The following is a 25742-nucleotide window of genomic DNA, read 5'->3' as shown; positions in this document are numbered from 1 at the left end:
GAAATACATGGGCTTCCCCCATTTTAAGAATTATTTAACTTTAAATCACCGTCATAACATTACTAAATACCACTCTTGGTGATGTTCTTTAATACATTGTTCTTCTGCAATCTCTTTTACACCAATACCAACCAGGACTGTACGTAGAATGTTCAACAGTAAGTATCTCAAGTGAACTAATAACATTTGCTCCTGGTTAAAATAAAAATTTAAATATTGTACACAGGAAAGTACTTAGTTAGTTACATAGTACTTTTCATACATCTGATTAACTAACAGGACTATAACTAAGGCTCTTTGACTGAAGCCTGGTAATATACCCAGTTAAATATCAGATGTGGACAAATTTGTTGGCACCCTTACAAGTCATTTAAAAAGAGCTATATGCTTCCTGAAAAGTGAAAAAGTATCTGAAATGCAATTGTCCCTACATGCCTTTGCTATGTCATCAAGTAAAGAAAACCAAGTGTAAAAAGAGATAAAATATCTTTGTAGAATATACAATAATTTAAAATGGCCTGGACACATTTGTTGGTACCCCTAGAAAAGATAAAAAATTATTGGATTACAGTGATTTTTTTTTAAACTAGCTGTTTTCTTTAATTAGTACACATGTCTCTTAATCATGCAATCAGTTATTCAGCCTGTTTAAATGGAGAAAATAAGTCACTCTGCTGTTTGGTGTTATTATGTGTCCCAAGCTAAACAAGAACCACAGAAAGCAAAGGAGAGAGTTGTCTGAGGAGATCAGAAAGAAAATTATGGACAAGCATGTTAAAAGTAAAGGCTATAAGGCCACTCTAAGCATCTTGATTTTCCTGTGAAAACAATATCATTAAGACATTTAAGGTCAATGTGATGGTAACCAATCTCACTGGATGCGGCTGCAAGAGGAAAATCAACCCCAGAATAGGTAGGAGGATAATGAGAATGTTAGACAAAAAGCCAAGGACAACTTCCAAAGAGTTATAAGCTGAACTCTAAGGTTAAGGTTCATCGGTTTTTGAAAGTATCCATTGCATTTTGAATGACAGTGGTTCAATGGAAGAAAACACAGAAGAACTCCACTGTAAAAATAAAAAAATAAAAAAGGCGGAGTAGAATTTGCTCAAATGCATATTGACAATTCAAAATGCTTCTGGGAGAATGTCCTTTGGATAGATGAGACACAACTAAAGCTTTTTTTGGCAAGTCACATCAGCTCTTTGTCCAAAGACAAAAATGATGCTTTCAAAGAAAAGAACACCATACCTACTGTGAAACATGGAGGAGGCGCAGTTGTATTTTGGGGTGCTTTTCTACATTTGCTTTGAGCCTGTGCTCGAAACAATGAAATCTCAAGAGTATCAAGACTTTCTGGAGCGAAACGTACTACTAAGTGTCAGCAAGCTCCATTTCGGTCTAAGGTCATGACTCCTTCAACAGGATAATGACCCAAAACAAATTTCTGAAAGCACCCAAGAATGGCTAACAACAACACATTGGATTATTATGAAGTGGCCTGAAACATTTTCATTTATTATGCAAATAACAAATTTTGAATATTCATATGTTCATATCAGTATTAACTAGCAGAGAAACGTCGAATCACTGAAGATAGTGCGTATGATTTGTGTTACGTAGTCTAAAGACAGTTTCGTATCTAGGATTCTTGGTCTGGCATCTTCATTTTAGTATGTTTCCCCTTTGTTTGTGCTGCTTATCCAAGTTATGTTTTAATAAGCTTTTTCATCTCCTAGGAACCCAGAGAGCCATCTTCCGGCAAGCCATGCGGCATTGGGAAAAGAATGCTTGTGTAACCTTCATTGAAAGAACTGATGAAGAAAGCTATATTGTATTCACATACCGACCATGTGGGTGAGTTTGATTTGCTGCAGTTTAATGGGACATTCTTATTTTACCTTATGGAAAGTTCCCAAAGGTGTCTGAATTTTATGAGAAACAAATTAATTTTTTAGTGGCACTACAGCAGCAAGAGGGAATTTTCAGATTCATTTAAGAATAAGTTGCAAGCTTTTAATGTTAGATTTGAGAGAAATATATAATATGTTGCAACTTTTTGAGAGGTTTTTGAATATTTTGTCTACAATACAATGATTTGTCCTCTCTGTAAGTTATCTAGAGAATGTATTATCCATACTGTGAACATTCATATCATTCCCCTTTATCATAAAATCGTTAAAACTGTTTTGTGTGAATATACAAGCTGGCACATATCTTTACATTACTGTTAAAATTACAGAAGTAAAGGTATCATAACTAAATTCCTTCAGGTGGCATCTAGTAAATGCGAACATTCATTTTATTTTAATTCTTTTCATTTTTATTACTATTTAATTTAATATTGTTTCTTTGTATCAGTATACTGCTGCTGGATTATGTGAATTTCCCCTTGGGATTAATAAAGTATCTATCTATCTATCTATCTATCTATCTATCTATCTATCTATCTATCTATCTATCTATCTATCTATCTATCTATCTATCTATCTAGATCATTTCACCATTGCAAAATGGAGCTCATTACACTTATTCCTTGCTTTGGAGGATGCAAAATTGTCAAATAATACCACTTCATTTAGCCCAGAAACTAATGACTTAAAAAATCTAATGTTATTTAAGTATTTATGCATTAGTATTCGTTTTAGTTTAATTTTCTCTTCATCAGTTTTAAAATTTAGTATATTCAAGACAGCACAGTGACAAATGGTAAGAACTGCTGCTTTACAGCTCCAGGAGACTATGTTCAAATCTCAGCCTATCACCGTCACTGTAGAGTTTGCATGTTCTCAACTTGTCTAGTAGTGTTTTTCTCCACTACTATGCTTTTCAGGGACAAGCAAGCTAGGTTGGTAAGTGAGTCCAAGCTGACTTTTTGTGGGGGAATAATGGAGTGTGCATGAGTGTTCTCTGCAGATGTAATGATACCTGTATAGGTTTAGGTCCAGACTTGTGCTTGAGGCTTACATGAGTAGTCCTGAAAAATGGATGGATGAACAAATAAATCTAGTCATCTGACTGTGAGAAGGGTAGTTGATCTGAAAGCACAAAGTAAAATTTGTTGAAATTATTAATCTTAGTAAAGTAGGATAATTTGGTAGCCTGAAACAAGCTCTTTCTTCGTCTGAAGTCATTTTGGTTTTGTCTGTTTATTTTTTATGTGTATATTTTTTTTTAAGAAATCATCTTACCAAACCTCTCCGTAGACATTTATTTCATACTTACATGTTAATAGAATGCAGCTTAAATTTGAGAGAATTTGGGTTACAGGGTGGAGTCATTACTAGTGTACTTTTTGAAACAGTGGGATTTGTATTTAGAGCTTTTACCACATAAATTCTCAAAAAAGCCAGTTCAAGGTGACACAAAACCACATAAACCTGGCATGTACATTGCTATTTTATATTGTTTTGACTGCACTTAACAATTCAGTCTGGATGTATAGTGACATCATTTTTTAGCCATATATCTGCTGAATCATTCATGCTGACCTAACTGACATTGTTAGCTCCAGTTTTTGTAACAGATCCACCATTTAAGCAAAATGCATATCAGTTGTCAGCATACACCTTGTCCAAAAAGAAGATATGATCTTAAATTATTAAAGATTTAGTTTGTGCTGACTAAAATAGTTGTTTTTGCTTTTAACAATAAAAATAAAATCTGCCAATGGGGTAAGCAAATTTTTCTTTACAAGATTTTTTTAAAATAAGTTAAATAACCTTAAATACAAACTTCTTGATAAGTCAATAAAAATAAAGTATTGAACTCAAGGCTGAATGGCTTGATATAAAAACTTCACTTGCTTAGATTCCATTTTTTGCAGTGCATCCATTTATGTAAAAGTATCAGAGGCAATTTAGTTTTTCCTACAACTTGCAGGAAAAACTCGGGGGTTGTGGAAGGATTGTCACTCCAGCCACTAAAAAAAAAACAAACAAAAAAAAACCCTTACAGTGTTCCACACGATCTAGGGTGGTGCTGAGGTGTTACCCATTTGCACGGCTGCACTCAGGGCCTAATTTGGGACCCTGGAGTGGTTTGTTGTGTGGTGGATGTAGCAACACACCGTATCAATGCATGATTCCAACCTCTCCTTCTCCCCTCTCTCCCCCTCTTTCTCTCTCTCTCTGCTTTATAGAATCATAATAAAATACAGAATGGGAACCACTGCATAACTGTCTTGGTGCAGTGAAGAAACTGTGCAATACTATGATATAATCAAATAATGTGGTTTTCCAAATGACATTGTGTTTCATTAGAAAACCTCTACACAGAAAATGTCACAATATGCTAATGTTGGACTGATGTTAAAATTTTGGCATTGATACGGATTCCAACCTTCGCAAATCAGTACCAGTAAAAAAAGTGTTCTAAAGCAAATAAGAGAGAACTCCTTTTTAGCCTTCTCAAGCCTACTAAGTATTTAACCTACCGGTATATAAAACGTTAGAAATTAAGATGCTTAAGGATCTTTTTTAGAGAGTGTATATTTGTATGTTATGAAAATTGATACTCCTAATTAAAGTTTTCAGCTACACACTTTTTCTCTTATATGCAAATGAGAAATTCTGTTAAACAAAACCTACCCAGTTTTCCACACCTCACACATATATCTATCCTATAGGCAATAGCTAGTCTTGTTGAAAACTCATACACCATTTCAACAATATATAAAATCATTTCAAGCAATTTCAGTTATCCTAGGGAACAGAGGGAAGGGACCTTTCAATCAGCATCTCAGAAAAAGACTGGACCTTAACAAGCATAGATAACACTGTAGTTTAATATGCACCAAACTTTCCATAATCCAAGTAAAAATCTTTCATTGATTACATTTATGTTGTTTAAAATTGTTTAAAATATACCCTGGGCAAAATCCAGCTTGAGAGTGTTGACATCTAGCTACAACATCAGCAGCACAACAACACTTTGTCAAAATTCTAGGAAGTTTTTGAACAAAGTTAGTAGCCCAAAACAAACTTAATGTTCTCAAAGATACTTAATTCAGTTTAGGGTTGGGAGGAGCTGGATTCTGTCTCAGCAGCATCAGATACAAGGCAGGAAACTGTATTTAACAGGGTACGAGTCCATTGCAGAGCATACACATGCACATATCAAGACTCATACAGAATCCATTTGAAATCTGTAGTTAACCTAAGCAACATTTCTGAGGACACGAGGAAACATTAAAGCTCCACATGGACCAGGCAAGGATTGAAGCCTTGTAACTTGTGTGTCATTGTAGTGACAGATGATTATTTTCATGCAGATTACTATGTGTTATTTGTCCAAAATGTTTGGCCACTTGACCTATATAATATGTTGAACTTCGTATAGAGCGTGAAAAGTCAATCCTAACTCCACTATATTGCCCAAATCTATGTATGCCTATATGCAAACCTGTTCATACATATTCCAAACCTACACTCACAATTTCCATTGGGTTCTGTTACCAACATTAATTGTTTTACCTTAAACTATTCATATTAAGCAAATGTGGTTGTATACTGCTGCATATATCAGAATCAAGCACTTTTTGTCGGTTGATAGTCCAAAATGTTCAAAACATAAACAATAATAAGAATCATGCAAGCGAAGACAATGGTAATGCAATCTGTGTGTCTTTTTACAACAAAAACATATTTTAAACATTTGAAAGAGTTTTTAAGAAGTTTCTCCTGTTAAATGCAGTATAAGGTGTTCAAGAAAGTATCATACAAGCAAACCTCCTCCTCTTCTGTCTTGAACTGTGATTCAGTCTTTAAAAAAACTATAAACTTCTCAAAATTACTTATTTACTTCTTGATTTTTTTTATCATACTCCTTTTCATCCTCTAATAAAAAAATGATTTTAGTAAATTATTTAGCTCCTAAAATCTTGTTGGAAAAAGCAAGACCAATGTCTAGTAAAGTTCTAGAGGAACTTCTTTTAGAACTTTCAACAGGTTGCATTAATTTCTGTCCTTCATTCACTATATCATCTTTAATAAAAAGGAGTTAATGAAAATCACATTCAAAAAATAAACTTTTGTCTTTAAAAATAATCAAAAGTTTTTAACAAAATAAATAAATATAAGTAAACACTCCAATCATGATGCTAAGCAGGTGATCATTCCAATTTACAGATGTCTAAAAATCAGACTTACCCAATACAGTACAATTATTAATTTTTCTGTTTATAGTGCGTTGTACCTCTGACCATTTAATTGAAATTAACTCCCAGAAACCTCAGTTATGAAAATCCATTTAAAATTTTTTTCTAGTTAATTATTTTGTTATATTTTTTGATAACATGTTTTCAGGGAAGCACTCTGCAAAAAAAAAAAAATAGTTGAAATGTATCCAAATATGGACTTTTCTTACAACATGTTTTGAGGGAGCTTGTCAAGTAATCAGATCAGATCAACATGACAACACAAGAGTAATGATCTTAAGTGGGTTTACTTCATTTGCATAACAGAATCAAGAGTCACAATAGTTTGCACCGACCAACATACAAATAAATACTATTAAACAACAACAACAACAACATTTATTCATATAGCACATTTTCATACAAAAAAAATGTAGCTCAAAGTGCTTTACAAAATGAAGAATAGAAAAATAGAAGACACAGTAAAAAATAAAAATAAGTCAACATTAATTAACATAGAATAAGTAAGGTCCGATGGCCAGGGTGGACAGAAAAAACAAAAAAATAAAATCTGCAGGGATTCCAGACCATGAGACTGCCTAGTCCCCTCTTGGCAATATACGTAACATAAATGAAACAGTCCTCTTTGTATTTAGGGTTCTCATGGAAGGACTTGATGATGATGGTCACGTAGACTTCTGGCTTTCAGTCCATCAATGTTGGAGCATCATGATGCTTTGAGTAGGTGGTACCACCACAAAGAAACCGGAAAAAGAAACAGAAGAGAGAGTAGGGGTCAGTACGGATTTTAGAGCCACTATGAATAGTTATTATGATGAATTGAACATACAGAGTATCAGGATTAAGTTAAAGTGAAGTTAGGAGAAAGCCATGTTAAAGTAATGTGTTTTCAGCAGTTTTTTTTAAAGTGTTCCACTGTATTAGCCTGGCGAATTCCTATTGGCAGGCTATTCCAGATTTTAGGTGCATAACAGCAGAAGGCCGCCTCACCACTTCTTTTAAGTTTAGCTTTTGGAATTGTAAGGAGACACTCATTTGAGGATCAAAGGTTACGATTTGGAATATAGGGTGTCAGACATTCCGATATATAAGATGGAGCGAGATTATTTAAGGCTTTATAAACCATAAGCAGAATTTTAAAGTCAATCCTGAATGACACAGGTAACCAGTGTAGTGACATCAAAACTGGAGAGATGTGCTCGGATTTTCTTTTCCTAGTTAGGATTCTAGCAGCTGCATTCTGCACTCGTTGCAAATGATTTATGATTGCAAATGATGTCTTTTTTGGGTAGTCCTGAGAGGGAGTGCGTTACAGTAATCTAGTCGACTGAAAACAAAAGCGTGAATTAATTTCTCAGCATCTTTCAATGATATAAGAGGTCTAACTTTTGCTATGTTTCTTAGGTGAAAAAATGCTGTCCTACTGGTTTGATGAATATGCAATTTAAAATTCAGATTACAGTCAACAGTTACCCCTAAATTTTTTACTTCTGTCCTAACTTTTAATCCTAATGCATCAAGTTTATTTCTGATAACCTCATTGAATCCATTATTGCCAATTACTAAAATTTCAGTTTTCTCTTTATTTAGTTTGAGAAAATTACTATTCATCCATTCAGAAATACCAGTAAGACATTGTGTTAGTGAGTCGAGAGAGTCGGGGTCATCAGGTGCTATTGATAAGTACAGCTGTGTGTCATCAGCATAGCTGCGGTAACTCACGTTGTGCCCGGAGATAATCTGACCTAACGGAAGCATATAGATTAAGAAGTGCAGCCGACCCAGGATAGAGCCTTGTGGAACACCATATAGAATATCATGTGTGTTTGAGATGTGATTACCACAACTAACAAAGAATTTCTCCCTGCCAGGTAGGATTCAAACCAATTTAAGACACTGCCAGAGAGGCCCACCCATTGGCGATTTCTAAGAATATTGTGATCAATGGTGTCAAATATGGCACTCAGATCTAAGAGGATGAGAACAGATAAATGGCCTCTGTCTGCATTTACCCGCAAGTCATTTACTACTTTAACGAGTGCAGTTTCTGTGCTGTGATTTGTTCTGAAACTTGACTGAAATTTATCAAGAATAGCATGTTTATTGAGGTGGGCATTTAACTGCATAATGACTGCCTTCTCTAGAAAGGGCAGGATAGAGATGGGTCTAAAATAACACTAAAATAACAACTAGATTTTAGTGTTATGTAAAGGTCCCAAAACAGTTAAACAGATTAATAGTCTTTGACATACATTTATTTCTAAAGAGAAACTTACTATTTATAAATTTTTACAGAAAACAAAAAAAGTATTATTATTATTATTATTATTATTATTATTATTATTATTATTATTATTATTATTATTATCATCATCACCACATCATTCCCTTGACAATATACTGGGTACAAATGCTACAGAATGATTTAGTTAAACTTACAGCAATAGTCAGAAGTTGTTTCAAATTCATGCAGCTTACCCTAACAAGGTTCCAACATTAATAATAACATGGCTTTTCAACAAAGAATCAAGATAACTTGTAAATTATATTTAGCCTGTTAATTGGACTGCATTTGAAGTGTTTAAAATTAAACTATAAGTACATGTTTTGCATGTAAAGAATGGTGCTTCATGTGTAAGGTGTGATATAAAATAATTATTAACATTGTATTGTTTGTATGTGTTGTCAGGCACAGACACTTAAAGCAGCCTTTCTTCTGACAGCAATGCTTAAATTACATTCATTTTTGTAATCATGCAAGATTTTCTGCATTTAGCATTTCTGCTGACTCTCCTTATGGTGTACAGCTATAGTTCTTGAGTGCTAGCCCTTTTCCTTGTGTTATTTTGCATTCAGAAAAGTGTTTTACATGTAAAGCATTATATAATTGCAATACTTCTGAGACAGCCAATTTCAAGAACATCAACAACTGTAAACAGCAAAAGTTTTTTTTTCAGTTTTTTCCTTCTTCCCTTTTCAAAACTGTGTATAATGTTCACATCAAGTTCAGAGACCGTGCCTATCCTGCCAGCACTTGACCACAAGCTAGGAAATATATTAGGTAGCAATCTATTGCAGTATATGATCCTATCCACCTACTAACTTACTCACACTTGGACATTGGTAGTTAACCTAACAAGAACTTCATTGGGACATCGAAACAGAACAGGAGTACCTGGAAAGATAAGTAAACACGGGGGAACCTACGTTCTCTACAAATACATGCCTAGACGCTTGATTTCATTGATAGTCTCGCTTTTAAGATGTTCGCTTTTGTAATGTAGTTATTATTGCAGATCCATAAATAAATTATGCTATTTGTAAAAAATAAGTTTTATTATTTTAAAAAGACAAACACATCAGGTAGGGGTTAAATTTTGGTTTTTTACGTTTGACTTGATTGTATGTCATGTTATATTCTTTGTTGTACAAGTTATACTTAACACTAGAATTACCAAGCTTACGAAAAAACTCATCAATCTGGCCCACCTTAAATCCGATCGGACCTCTCAATTCAGCGTCTTTTGTCTTCTAAATGTATTGATAAGCCCAAGAAGCAAGCAGCCTGCTATACCATCCCTCCAATACCACAGAAACTGCAAAAACTTCTCCTGACTGAAGCCTTGTTTATCAGGGAGTCAGGTACCTAGAGCTGTATGAGTAAAAAATATATTGTCATTTGGAACACATGCATTTCATGTGTGTTCCGTGTCTACAAAGATCTTTGTAAGCATAGGATGACAGGAAATGCAAGAAATGTTGAACACATACCTAAAAGACAAACTTTTTTCATGTTTTAGTACTAACAACAACATTTTGACATGAAGTGTATAATGTGTGAAGACTGAAGTCCAAATATGAAATTAGCACTTTCACAAAAGGTACAAGTTTAACAGAACAAATTGGCTTTTATTCAAGACTATAACCGAAGAAAAAGAAATTGGGTCACTGTGGCTTGTTGTCGTGACTTCTTTGGTAGTACAGTGGTAAGAACAGCTGACTACTTTTCTCAAGGTCCCGGGTTTGAGTCTTCACATGTCCCAAAATACACGTTTTGAGTAGTTAGCTGCTCTTATTGTTACTATTATACAATAATTATATACATTTGATTTGAGTCTGTAACAGCTGGTGTAAATGTATGGTACTTGTAAAGGTTAACTTTTTTTTTTCAGTTTTATTCTCTCAGTTGCATTCATGCTCGCCCCGATCTGACACTGCTGTTTTCAAATAAAGACGAGCTATAACAGACATGAACTCAGATCAGACAAAAGGGAACACAAGCCCTCTGCACATGAAACGTCCACTCACATATAAGAACAGTGCAGCTGCACGAGGCGTAAAGGTGAAAGATGGCACTGTTTTGATGCAGGACGAAGTACGGCGTCATCCTACCACCAGTCAGTCTTCCCCACACCTGTCCTTCAAAGAAACAGCACGGCTTACAGAGCTGGCCAGCGTATCGTGCAAACTCCTGTTTGATTATGTTTTGTGATGGTCTTTACACAAGAAACATTTATATATTACTTATATAAAAGCCAAATCGAATGTTATTTACCTTGATTTATTTACTTATCTTCCTGTAGCGTAAAGTCACATGTAGACTACACAGCTTTCTGTGTTTGATCGACAAGGGCATGCTCACAAATTACATGTGTAATGCCACAAAAAATGGCTGCTGACACTTCAGTATGCGAGCAATGGTATGAGAATGCAGTTAGACTTCTTTTTTGGGCACATATACCGTCCACATGTAAACACTAGTGTGGAGAGTCACTCGCTTACTGAAGAGTCTCGGAAAGTCTTTCTCCTGTGGGGCGACTGGCATCTTTTCCTGAGTACCATCAAACACAGTTGCGTAGGGTGCGAAAGGAGCTTCCACCTGCAGCTCTAATTCACTTCAGCACACATGTACTGTGTCAGCATGCCAGTGTCGATCAAACACAGGAAGTTCTGCAGTTTACTTGTGACTTTATACTGTAGGAAGATAAGTAAATAAATCAAGGTAAATAACATTCAATCTGGCTTTTATATACAAAGTACAGTGACGGCAAACGTGTGATGGCAGCTTCCACCATGGAGAAAGTTTGTCTTTTAGGTATGTGTTCAGCATTTCTGTCATGCTACACTTGCATAGATCTTTGTAGACACGGAACACGCATGAAATGCATGAGTTCCAAATAACAATATATTTTTTAGCATATACAGCTCTAAGTTCCCGACTCCCTGATAAACAAGGTTTCAGTTGGGAGAGGTTTTTGCAGTTTCTGCAATGGTGGGGAGGATGGTATAGCAGGCTGCATGCTGCTTGGGCTTATTGACATTTACAAGACAAAAGACACTGATGGAGAGGTGCGAGCTGATTTAAGGTGGGCCAGATTTACAAGTTTTTTTCATAAGCTTTGGTAATTCTAGTATTGTATGGAATATTATCTTCCTCAAATAAAGTTAATAATTAAAAAAAAAAAGTTGTGTAATGTATTATTTAGAGTAAGAGATAACTTATACTTTTCACTTTTGTTTGCATTTTAACTATTTTTAAGCATGGGCATTTTTGATTGTAACTCCACTTTGTTTTACTTTTTATTTTTATTGTTTGCTTATTCATTACTTTTTGTCCTTCCAGCTTCTGGAATTTAAAATTTTTGAACCTCTGTATGCTTCTACACTTGGTGATTTGTAACAGTGGAAAATCTGCATAGATACATGAACCTGTTTAATCAAATATACAACCGCTACAATATTTGTTTCTGTTTAATCTTAAGACACAATTACTACTTGTGAATAGATCTACTGTAATTTAATACAAAATTACTGTTACAAATTCTTACCAGGAAAATCCCCTCATAAATGAAGAAGTGCCATGTCCAACTAAAATTATCACTGAGTATTATTAGTTCAACAAAATCTGAGAAATCTATGGTCGAAGGCATTCAGAAGAGCAACTATTGGCAATGAAAGACATCATTAACATTACACTGAAGTACAGATAGAAAAGTAATATGATGATAGTTGAAGTGAAAAAATCTAAAAGGAAGAAGAAAAAAATGTTCTTTTTACCAAAAAAAATAAGAATTTCCTGGTTTGTTTTTCTCAATAAGTGTCCTATATGATAATATTAACTGCGCAGCTGTTTCTTACCTTGTACATCTTTGAAATTTTCACCATCGTTCTGGACTCTATCATCAATTATTAATAGATTAAAATTGTGATACCTATTTTTGGACAGTACCTTATAAATAATTTCCATTGAGTATAGTCAACACATTTAAAAATACTGTATTTTCACTATGATGACACATAGTATGTAATGTATGTTATGTTTTAAAATATTTTTCCCTTTCTTTTCAATCTTTATCTGTCTCAAAATTGATAGTTGAAATATCATAGTCTTTTTGTTCATAATATCAGCCATGTCATATACATTGATTACCAGGGATTTTTCCTGCCTTGCAAAGTTTCTGGGATGTACTCCAGGTTTCCTGCAATCCCGTTCTGGATAACTTCATCGCGATTGGCCAATTCTGGGCAAGAACATATGCATAGTCAGTGTACATTTGTTCAGCAAAAATGACAAAGAAAATATTTTAAAAATTAAAAAATTGTTCATATTCAATATTTGGTTTTCATTATACTATCAGACCAAAACAAAACCAGATAGTAAAACATGTAGTCTAGTAAGCTACCACTAACATTAAACTTGTATCATATCCAAACCTGTTAAGTGTACAGTTCTGTCTGATTGTGACACAAAATAAAATCATAGTAGCTCCTTAACCAGAATTAGTAAAATTAAAACTGAAACTAAAATATGATATATAGAATATAAATGTCTTTGTGAAATATAAGCTAAATTAAAGCTAAAAATACATGGTCACTATGAAGGAAAACTAAAACCAAACTGAATTTCCAAGTAAGGTCAGAATTAATATAGAAATAAAAACTAATATTAAAAGGCAAAACTATAATAACCTTGATGCATACTACTAATAGCCGCATAGTTCTGCTTGTCCCCTTTAGACATTTTGCTTGACTTCATCCTTGACATGTAGACTTTTCAAAATGGTATATAAGATTCAGCTTACCTTGGTGCTTCCGATCATGGCTGCTTCACAAAGAAGATCCCAATTCTCATTAGCAGTCCAGATAAAAAGATACCTCGGCCTGAAAGCAGCTCAGAAGAGAGTGCCATCTGTCACTTCGTGACTTTGTTTGTTGAAGAGATGAAAAAATTTGTTGGGAACCAGGTGAACTCCTTACATGACATCATCCAGCAGAATCATACAGAGCTCCAGGCTGATATGAATGCCTTAAGGCTGACTTCAAAATGCTGCCACACTATGTTGCCTCCATTAGAGTAATGGCTGACCACCATACTGTGGAATTCACTGTCATCAATGGGGAGGATGAGTTATTGTCGGCAAAGCTCACCAAGATGGAAGACTGCCAGCAACATAATATCCTTAGACGTATCGATGTAAAGATTGATAATGAAGGAAACGATATGCTAACTTTCATTCATCAGCTATGGCCAAGACGTTTTCCTGCTCTTGCTTCCTTTGAGCTGGTTATTGAAGGGGCAACAAGGTTTATAGTCCACGAGATAATATATCTAGCCCACCCACTATTATAATGCAGGATAAGTAGTCTCGTCCTCCTGCTATTTTAATACGGTTTATCAATTATTAAGACAGGCTGACAGTTATTTGAGACTCAAAAGAATTTCAGGACCTCTCCTTTGAAGGACACTGAATTTATTTTTTATCAAGACTTCAGTGCTAAATTAGCCACTGCAAGAAGGCCAATGAATGTTCCGATCAAAAGGGCAAAAGAATTAGGAGTCACATCTTTTTTGTTTTTTCCTGTACATCTCAAGCTCTCTTTTGGAGAACAGCATTGATTCTAAAACACTCCCACAGAGGCAAGCAAAGTTTTACTGCACCTTTTATCTGTGATGCTTCACTGGATGTTGCACCCTTTCGTTCTCCACTGGGCTGTCACAATGACTTTTCTAACTGGCCCCATTGTCTTGCCTAGCTAAGCTTCTTCTGTTAATCAATTTTTTTTTTGTCAAAAAAATTTATAAAGAAAGATTATCCCTCTTTGTTTTGGAGGTTTTATTTTAAATTGGAATCGAAACCAACATAGGTTATACAAGTTTTATAAATATTTTATATAAAACAATGTTTTTGTTGTACAATTTCATCAATATATAAATCATTTTTATTTACATTTTCAATGTAAATTTCTGGAATATCATTTTTCCACATAATGCACTGTTTAGTTAAGCCCATATGCCATTTGTTAAAATGCATATAGTGTAATTGACTTATAAAATGTTTTTGCTGCTGTCACTATAGCACTTTGAATGAAATATGCATGCTTGTTTTTGTTAACATATACTGTAGCTTCATTGATTTATATTATAATTTACTGTTAACTTTATTCTGTCTCTTTGCTTCCTGGCCCAATTATAGTTGTGCAACACCCAAAAATGGATGCTATCTTAAAATATGCCCAATCACACACATGCAAAAAAGTACCATTATTTTTGGTGCTAAGCAGTATATGATAGTGGTTGTGTTAGTTTTGTTGATTAAAACACTAAACTTTAAGTCATAAAGATGTTGGTTTAGTTATTGCCCCTGACTCACTTTGTGAACCAGAACAAGTAATTGAACCTGCCTGTGCTCCAGTTGTAAAACTTTCTGTAACAATTTGTAATGTCTTCTGATCTTCTTAGTAGCCTATACAATAAAAGTAAAATTACTCCAATAAAGCTTATTATGAATTCACATTTTTAGCTTTTTACATTGAGAAAATATCCATTTGCTCATACATTACGTAAAAGGTTGAATTTTCACTCAGTTGCTTGTCAATGTTTTTACAGCTCTCTAATCTAAAATCAATTATGCTGTTCTCTTTTAGGTGCTGCTCTTATGTAGGACGCAGAGGAGGTGGCCCCCAGGCCATCTCCATCGGGAAGAACTGTGACAAGTTTGGCATTGTGGTGCATGAGCTCGGTCACGTCATTGGATTCTGGCATGAACACACCCGCCCGGATCGGGATGATCATGTCAGTATTGTAAGGGAGAACATACAACCAGGTATTCTTCATGCATTTTAATTTAATTAATCCATTCTTTCTCTGTATTTCTTTACAGGGAGTGCAGAATTATTAGGCAAGTTGTATTTTTGAGGATTCATTTTAATACGGAACAAACACAGTGCTATCAGTCAATCCAAAATGTTAATAAACCTGAAACCTGAATGTTTCACAACGGAAATGTGAGTGTGAACATCATCAGGGGAATACATATGTGCGCACAATTATTAGGCAACTATTAGTGTGCAGATTTATTATGCAACTAAAGGAAAAATGAAAATTTTCCCATCTCACTTGTTTGTTTTCATCTGTTATAGTGAGAATAATAAACAAACACCTCAAAATGTACAAATAAACATCTCTGACATTTAAAAAAAAAATCAATCAATCAATGAATGACCAATATAGCCACCCTTCTTTCCAATAACAGTCATAAGCCTTTCCATTCATGGAGTCTGTCAGTTTCTTGATCTGTTGACGATCAGCTTTTTGTGGAGCAGTGACTACAGCCTCCCAGACACTCTTCAGAAAGGTGTATTGTTTTTCTCCCCCGTAAATCTAGCGTTTAAGAAGTGCCCACAAGTTCTCGATAGGGTTTAGGTCAGATGAGGAAGGGGCCATGTCATTATTCCTTCATCTTTAAGGCCTTTACTGGCTGGCCATGCAGTGGAGAACTTCGATGCAAGTGATGGAGCATTGGCCTGCATAAAAATCATGGTCTTTTTCCTGTATCACTGTTTGAAGAAAGTGTCTTCAAAAACTGGCAGTAGGTTTGGGAGTTGATTTTGAGTTCATCTTCAATGCAAAAGGTCCAACTAGCTCATCTTTAAAAATACCAGCTCATACCAGTACCCCACCTCCACGTTGGAGTGGAGCTCTGTGCCCATTACTGATCCACAGGTCCATCCATCTGGTCCATCAAGAGTCACTCTCATCTCATCGGTCCATAAAACCTTTGAAAAAATCTGTCTTCAGATATTTCTTGGCCCAGTTTTGACGTTTCAACTTATGTTTCTTGTTCAGTGGTGGTTGGGTTTCAGCCCTCCTTACCTTGGCCATGTCTTTGAGCACTGAACACCTTGTACTTCTGGGCACTCCAGGTAGGTTGCAGCTCTGGAATATGAAAGTACTGGAGGATAATGGGTTCCTGGTAGCTTCACGTTTGATTCTTCTCAAATCTTTGGCAGCTAATTTGCGTCTTTTGTTCTCAACACGTTTCTTGCGACCCTGTTGACTATTTGCAACAAAATGTTTGATGGTTCTGTGATCACACACCAATATCTTAGCAATTCCAAAAGTGCTGCATCCCTCTGAAAGACTTTTTACAATTTTTGACTTTTCAGAGTCAGTTAAATCTCTTTTTGACCCTTTTTGCCCGAGGAAAACTAGCTGCCTAATAATTCTGCACACCTTGATATAGGGTGTTGATCTCCTTAGGCCACACCCTCCCTCATTACACAAATACACATCACCTGACGTGCTTAAATCCAATAAGCATTCAAGTTAATACAGCTTGGAGTTGGAATATACGCATTAAAAATGATGATATGGTCAAAATACTCACTTGCCTAATAATTGTGCACACAGTGTATATGCATTTGCAACTAAGTTATAATTGATTGTTTAATATAATGTTTCTTTTTATGCTGGTTGGGTTTTACATTGAAAATTTTGTTTAGAGCAAGTTTTAAAAAAATGAAAACTCGTTGTAGACAACATTTTTGAATAAAATAGGTTGAAAGCAATTTTTAAATGTTTTTTAATTTTCACTACCCTATAACATTGAAAAGTGTTATAAACATTTTTAAATGTAAGACTACACCAGTATACACCATATACTTTTACTTATTTGTTTGTGATCAAATTTTTTTTGAAATTACAGAAAGTCAGAAACAAAGATGAATGACAACTGTATCAATTCTAACATAATAGTAGAACAGTAGTTACCTTCCCTATCGATGCTCACCCTCCACTCAATTCAAATCCAGCTCTGGATATTCATTCTCATTCTCATATTCATTATCTGCAGGACAGAACTATAAAAGAAGAGACCTGATTAGCTCAATAAGAAGGGAAGTGACACCACAGCCAGCACCAACTGTAGAACAACTCCTTCTTATAAACATATTTCTGGAAAAGTCAGCATACGCTAGAAAAAACTAATCCCGGGCCACCTTTAATTCCTTTTCACCTCTCCTCAACAACGTTTTTTGTTTTTGAAAATGTGTCGATCAGCACAAACAGCCTGATATCCCACCCACCCGATGGAGCTGAAGTTCTCTCAGCTCAAGTCTGTTTATCATGGTGTGAGATGCCTGGAGTTGTATAGGGTAAATAATATATTGTTATTTGGAATACATACATTTCATGAGGGTTCCGTGTCTACAAAGATCTGTGTAAGTGTAGGAAACACAAAATGCGAGGCAAGAAATACTGAGCACATACCTAAAATAGAAACTTTTGCCATGTTATTTGAATAATGACGTAAAGTGTATAATATGTGAATATTTTAGTTCGAATATCAAATAAACACGTGTGCTTTTATTTAACAGTATAAGCAAAGAAAAAAAAAATCATTCAATTTAATTTACATGTTGCTGTCAATGAGTTAAAAACCCAAGCTCAAATGTCAATTGACAGAAAGTTGATATGTATTCTTGGATGGTGCCTCTTAACCAAAAGGTTCCAGGTTCGAGTCTGGGCACTCTGCATTTTGAGTAGTGAGCCGCTATTATTATTATTATTATTATTATTATAAGCACTTTTTTATTATTCAGTTTTATTCTGTCAGTGCTTCTTAGTTAATGGCATTTATCTCCATTTTGGAGTTCCAAACTTTTCTGCCCACTACCAATTAAACCAGTGTGGTTCAGAGATTTTCCTCCCACTCCATCAATTTCTTTGAATTTAGTTCTTAAATTCTTAGGAATTCTTAATTCTTAAGTTCTTAGGAACCCTAGTCATCAATGAATTGTAACCCCCGTTAATTATATGCTTTCTGGAATGTCATCTTGCCCAAATTGTCACTTTTGTTCTCTGAACACCCTGGGTACATTTATGCGTAATGTTTTGGGACTGCCCATCTGTGTCTAAATTTTGATCTGGGGTGTGTTACTTCCATAATTACTATCAGCATTCTCTTGCTTTCCCACATTTTCCTACTTCTAGACTTTTCCTCACTTCATTTATCTGTTATCCAGCAGAAGCTCTTTGCGTTAGAGACAATTGCTTCTAAAATTGCCCTTGCCTCTTTCTGGAAATATCCTGATTCTTTTTCTTTTAATGTCTGGACATCTTCCTTTCCTAATCTGATCTGATCAAGGATCAATGGGGTATTTGGCTCTTATAGTGATAAACAGATTGCTGTGGTGCAAATGGTTCAATTACAGATACACCCAGGCCAAGACCACAAAACTAATACTTCGCTCTTCTTTTCTAAATGAAGTTTTAGGTTTTGTTACATCTTGTTAGTTTTGTATTACTCACCAAAGTGTCTACACAGACACAGCTTTTATAGTTGTCAAATTGTATATAATTTATGTTGGGTACTTGTCAACCTAATAAATACAATTTTACTGTCTGTGACAAAACTTGTGTTTTCTGAAAATTAGACAGTTCAGGGTTTCCAGTATTATCAGAAATGCAGGAATCAAATAACAAATGTGATCTGATGTTATTTGTTGCCTTAACCTGCAACAAGTTGAACCAAATGGTTATTTAATTAAAAAACAAATCCTTTTTTATTTTTGTGATTCACTTTGCAAGGAGTAAGATCTGTATACCCATGTAGTCTTGTTTTATATTCATTTTTGATATCTCTTCATGTTGACTATATGGTCATTTACCCATTTTAAAACTTTCAAAGTGTATTTTTTCAGGGAATTCTTTCTTTGCTTATTTGTAAATACTAAGTCATTACCTGAACTGTGTTAATAACTATAATAGAGATTAAAGTTTTTCAATTTATAAAGTGCAGTCCTACAAGCATACAATTCACATTAAGTTTTGAACATCTATTATAGCAGTTTTTCAGAACTTTCACTTAATAAGTAACATCAAAACCAGGGTAGCTCCCATTGAACCTTTAATGGAAAAATGTTATTTAACAACATAAATGGGAATAAACACTTTTGTAAAGTGAGAGTGGTTTAATTCTAACATTAACCTACAAAACAATATCTGATGTTATGCACACTTGGTCCACATATGCATTGGGGGAAACACCACACAGATTCTGACCAGGTTAGCAGTCAAACCTGAACTCGTGACACTGAGTAGTAATAATAATAATGATATGTTTTATTTATATAGTGCCTTTCCCATGCTCAAAGCACTTCACAGATAGTCAAAAAAAGTACAATAGTAATAAAAGAATAAATGACATTAAACACACAAGATACAAACTAATATCGAACATTAAACACAAAATGAATAAATATTTGAAAGTCAAAGTTTTGAATTAAATTAAGAAACAAGCAAGAAAAAAGAAGAAAGCTTACATGTAGGAATATAAATATAGATGATACAATCACTCACAGTGATAAAGAACAATGAAAAAGATTAGAGCAGATTTTGTTGTCTGTTTTACAGCCAAACACTGGAAGACATTGACCACTCAAAGGCTATTCGTTTGCCCTTTATTTCAGATCTAGCAATCCCAGTTAGAGATTCAAACTCACTTTTTTCCCATTTTTACTTAACATATCAGGATTGAAGACTGAAATACATCGGTTAGTTCTAGTACTTTACCAATGAAGAGCTGTATGTTAAACACTGTAATGTTTAATAAAGAAAGTTCACTCCACAAAGATCCATCACCAGAGTTAATTTCATTATAGAGCAGACGTGGTACATTACTCTTGTTAAAATAAATTCTGATTGGGATGGTATACTTCAGAATTAAAAGTTCTGATGAGCTTCCAAGCACAGGATGTTATGATCGCCTGTTAAAACTTTACAATACAGTGGTATTTTAAATATTTTTAGATTATTGCAGTCTGTCCATTTGCTATTGATAAAACATTTAACATATACAAGTTCATCACAACAGTGTGATAGGAATGTGCTCAACAATACCACACTGCCAAAGCTGAAACATCAGTACTAATAACCTGATTAAAACTAAATGCATATAGTGGGTTGAACAATGACTGACTGACTGGCATTTGTGTAATGTCGGTTTGGAAATAAAACTGATTGCTTTCTACACTGCACTGCTAAGGTAGCTTTAACAAACAAGTAAAATCTGTGCAAAGTGTGAAATTGCTGAAATTTCTGCCTTCTTTAGTGTATAAAGATAAAAATTTTTTCCTGTCTAAATTTTGACTGAATTTGAAGTCTGGGGATGGCTATTAGACTTGATAAATCCTCCATGGCTCTAATTTTCAAACTGTTTAGCTGTATCTTCCAAAGTAACTTGTGCCCTATTTTAATTTACGTACCATTTCATTAACGTTTGGTGAAAATCCCTTGCCATTTGCTCTAAATGGGAAATCTGTGACTGGTTTTCAGTTATGGCTAATAAAATAGACCATAGACATTTAGTGATGAGGATTTGTAATTCAGTGTCAGTTATAGAAAGAAAAGCTGAGTGATGAATTAAAGGACCAATGAAATCCACAGATTAAGATGCCAGCAGTAAGGGGTATCAGCACGTGTGCACAAATGCTCATCTTTAAACTAATGTTATGACTGTGTGGTTTTAAATAATATTTAATAAGCTTAATGGAAACTGCATTCTTGCATGTACATTATGCACACATGACTATTGTGGTGAAAATCAAATTAAAATTACAAAAACTAGTTTCATTTTAATTTTTATTTTAGTTTTAAATAAAAAAATGATTATTTTCTCAGTATGCAATATGTTTTCAACATGATGAAGTAGGCCAATTTAAATGATCCAAGAGCTGGATCTGGCCCATGGACCTCAAGTTGACACCTCTGGTTATTGCAGGTAGGGTAGGTATACTGGTAATATGGATAAAATTAACGAATGAGAGACTTTTGTTAAGTAAAGTAAGCATTTAGATAAGCAAAATGCATTAATTTGAATGTTTTCAGCAAAAAAACTAAATTGCATGTTAATTCATGCTCCCAAGAGTTTAGTATTTTGCAGGTAACAAACTAGAAAACCATCACCCATCTATGCAGCAAAGAACAGGAGCTGAGAACATGTATATAGTAAATGAGATGCCTGTCCCTTGTTGTAATTGACATAATATTTATTGTAGTTAATCATTTAAATTTAACATATATGTTTAATGAATAACTGTCAGCCTTTAAGAATGATTTGTTTTTCTGCACTTACCAAAATATTTTGGCAATACTCAGAAAGAAGCTGTCTTCTGTCTCACACTTTTGCAGGGCAGGAGTACAACTTTTTAAAGATGGAACCAGAAGAAGTTGATTCTCTTGGTGAAGGCTACGACTTTGACAGCATCATGCATTATGCCAGGAACACTTTCTCTAGGTAATATTGTATAGATCTTAACTCGGTGTGTATCATACGGTTTCATTCATTAAGTAAAGCTGTACACAGTTGAGCCCAAAGAGCTAATGCGCTTAATTAGTTCACATAACATTTTATTACTATTTAATTTAATATTGTTTCTTTGTATCAGTATACTGCTGCTGGATTATGTGAATTTACCCTTGGGATTAATAAAGTATCTATCTATCTATCTATCTATCTATCTATCTATCTATCTATCTATCTATCTATCTATCTATCTATCTATCTATCTATCTATCTATCTATCTATCTATCTATCTATCTATCTATCTATCTATCTATCTATCTATCTATCTATCTATCTATCTATCTGACCGACCTACTGGTGGCAATGTGAAAGTCAACCAGACTTCCTGTCATTAGAGCTTGTTATACTGTTCATTAATTACTCACTACATGCGTTAGGCTGTTTAATCCTTTGCATGTTTAAATGTGTAAAATATGTGTAATAAAAGATGAGATAGTAGTCTGCATTAGATGCTAAAATATTACAATACAGTATTATACTATTATTATAACATAAATACATCCAGATCCTCCTCCACTTAACTTCATTCAGTAATGTTCTGAAAAGTAGTAAGCAGAAAGAAAAGACCTAAGATGAAAAAGCTGAGGTTGTTGTGCTGGTTTAAAAAGAGGATTAAAGGAAATCGGTAAGAAATCACTAAGAGACAATAGCTTGGTAAGTGCATAATGCCAAGATTTTTAGTCTTCAATTCAAGCAATGAAAATATAAATACCATTATCCTTTTTAATAATATCAAATTGTTAATGAAGTGATTAAATATTTAGATGTTTGGAGGTAAACAGTATAAATGATAACATAAATGCGCCAAGTTTTAATAAGTTTTTTTTGCTGGGTGCAGTGAGGTTTATGCACTGACTGTGGAAAGGAGTTGCTATCATTATTATTATTATTATTGTAGCTTAACATTTGTTTCAGCACTAAAATAACTATACATATATATATAAGTTTTAACAATTTTTTCTGCCTGATATATTTTATATATAATTAACTAATTTTTATTTTCATGGGACTACAGTGCATATAAAAAGTCTTCACCCCTTGGAAGTTTTCACATTTTATTCTTATATAACTTTGAATCATAGCAGATTTAATTTGGCTTTTTTGATATTGATCAAAAGAATTAGAGTGATTTAATGGCAAAGTGAAAACAGATCTCTGCAGAGGGGGCTATATTAATTACAAATATAAAACACAAAATAATGGATTGCATAAATATTCACCGACTTTAATATTACACATCTAAAACATTGTTGGTCTGGATATTTGGTTTCAGAAGTCATGCAGTTAGTTGAATGGAGATCACCTGTCTGAAGTCACATGGTTTGAATTGATTGCACTATAAACCTGACCTGTAAAGTCCTACTTTGGGTGAGTCAGTTTTGTGGCCTAACCAGCACAACGAAGACAAAAGAACACACCACACTACTCCGTTAATGTGATTAAAAAGCACATACAGGGGATGGACACAAGATATAGCCAAGGTACTGAATATCCACAGAGTCCAATTAAATCCACTTTTAAGAAATGGGAAAAGTATGGCACATTGAGAACAGACTCTCTACAAAACTGAGTGATTGTGCAAGAAGACGACTAACAAGTGAGGCTTCCTAAGATAACTCTAAAATAGTTACAAACTACAGTGGCTAAGATTGGCAAGAATACTGTATTAATACCAGTGTTCCCTATGTGCTTCACCATTTAAAGGATTAATGAAGAGTGGCAAAAGTAAACCACCGTTGGAAAAAATAAATGTGGCATCTAATGTTATTTCTTGACTGATGCCTTTATCTAAGGTGACTTACAACATTTAAGATTGAATTGTTTTTTCCATTTGGTGCCTTGCTAATGGTCACACAGGTTCAGTAGCAGGATTTGAACCCACACCTCAAATTTTGAAGTCCAAGGTCCAAAGCCTTAACCACTTCATCACATTGCCTAGACATCTAGATACATGTGAGATGCTGAATTCAATTTAAAGACATTCTATGATCTGATAAGACCAAAATTGAACATTTTAGCCATTAAACGAAGTGCTGTTTGATGTAAGTGAAACACTGGACATTACCTAAAAGAAACCATTACCACCGTCAAGCATGGAGGTGTCTGAGGCTAAATGAATGCAGCAAAATACTAAGAAATCCTGGAGGAAAACCTTAAACAATCTGCCAGAAACCTTCTCATTGGGAGAAGACTTGTTTTCCAACAAGACAACGACCCCAAGTATAATGTGAAAATCTACAAGGAATAGCTTTAAAACACTTTTAATGTCCTGGAATGGCCAAACCAGTGTCCAAATTTTTTGGCTGGGCTTGAAAAAGGCAATTAATTTCAGTCTTTCTCATTTTTTGATCTACAGTATTTGTTTGTGCCTTTGCTGTATTTTTTGACTAAGTGACAGTATCATGTGTGGCCCCATAGCAAAGAACTCAAGTCAGTATAGTCGATGATTTAAGGAACATGATGTGAGCAATAGTTCTTTGATCAGAATACTGTACCGAATTTTACATTTTAAGCAGAAGTATTTTCTCCCTTGATAAATAAAATAAATAAATGCATACTTTAAAGTTGTTTCCAAAATTTTATGATCTTAATAAATATAGTTGAAAGAGTTTTTAAGCTAAAATTCTTTTCATTTTACTTTCTTTTTTTTATAAATAATGAAATATTTAGCAAGCAATTTTAATCTGGCCAGCAATACCCGAAGAGCAATGAAAAATGAAATACTGTACAGTTTTTCATGTTTCTTTTGCCATTTTTCATCTTTCCACCAATATCACCTAATAACAGGTAGCAGGCAGACTTATACAGTATATCAGTGCAAGAAGTTCATCTCAGACTTATTTTGTGAGGAAGAAACCTTAGTCTTTCTGAAGTTCAGGTTTCTGTGTATGTGGTTTTTTTTGTTTTTTTTTTTTTGCTTCAAAGAAAAAACATCATTAGAGAGTTTCTCTATCTTTCATAGTTTTGGGAATCATTTGCTTGGACGTACAGTTTAGGAAATAAACTTGAATATTATTTTCACAAAAGTAATTAAATTACCTTTGTGTCTTGTTAAACTAATTAGTTATTTGTTTTTTTAACTTGCGGAGTCAGGATATTTAGAAAGTTTTTCCAATTCTTTAGATCACCTTGTAAGAAATATTTTTTCTTCATGACATTTTATGCATGCAATAGATAGATAGATAGATAGATAGATAGAACTTTAAATTATCAGATCTTTTAGTTTGTGGAGGTCTCCCATCTTCAAAATGGTGTTTTGCATATAAATGTCATTTTTGAAAACTGAGGCAGAGTTTAAATCTTTGTGCTGATAGATATTTTTTTTTTTTCATTTTTGTACTTACTAACAAACACTCAATTTCTCCAAAATATTTTCAGATTTATTTTTGTTTAATTCAGAGCAAATCTATTTATGTAATATGCCATTGTGGCTGTCCGTTTTTCTGTCCAGGATTTTAAATCACCTGTAGCTCGCAAACTGTTTGAACTATTGACCTGAAATGTGGTACACATATACTACATGACCTCTACTGTCTGCTTTCAGGGTGATGATTTTTATTACTCTTTTTATTTTTATTTTATTTTATTGCAGAATCAACTTTCGGCAGAGGACAGCATTGCCGCTGTGCAGCACACGCATACTTGCACCGTTCTTATCCCTACCACCTTTGCCGTCACTTCCCCTACCTCTCCATATCACAAATCATTCTTGAGGCAGATTGAATGCTTAAGTGCCAGCTTAAGTGAAAAACGTACTTGCAACACAAAAACTGACTTAATTAGTTTTAACTCAAAAAGGTGCCCAGCAACAAACAGCCCAGTATTTAAAAAGATGGGGTTTTTAAAAAGTGATCTTTTTGTACCTTTTTATGTCTCGGTGACTTTAGACGGCATGCTGAAAACTGGGCACACGCTGACACTCATTATTACACATCAAGTG

At 34.2% G+C, this 25742-nt stretch overlaps 1 protein-coding gene across 2 annotated transcripts in view; it reads left to right on the top strand.

Moving 5' to 3' along the window:
- Window positions 1-25742, top strand: part of bmp1a (bone morphogenetic protein 1a) — a 415384-nt gene that overhangs the window by 191607 nt on the left and 198035 nt on the right. For both annotated transcript variants that reach the window (XM_039769599.1, XM_039769597.1), the window contains exons 4-6: window positions 1740-1857; window positions 15083-15261; window positions 21627-21732. In XM_039769599.1, coding sequence (XP_039625533.1) covers window positions 1740-1857; window positions 15083-15261; window positions 21627-21732 — 403 coding nt within the window. The remainder of the gene's footprint in view (window positions 1-1739; window positions 1858-15082; window positions 15262-21626; window positions 21733-25742) is intronic.

This window comes from Polypterus senegalus, chromosome 11 (genome assembly GCF_016835505.1).
Source record: "Polypterus senegalus isolate Bchr_013 chromosome 11, ASM1683550v1, whole genome shotgun sequence".
Classification (NCBI taxonomy): Eukaryota; Metazoa; Chordata; class Cladistia; order Polypteriformes; family Polypteridae; genus Polypterus; species Polypterus senegalus.
This window is presented reverse-complemented; position numbering and strand designations above follow the sequence as displayed.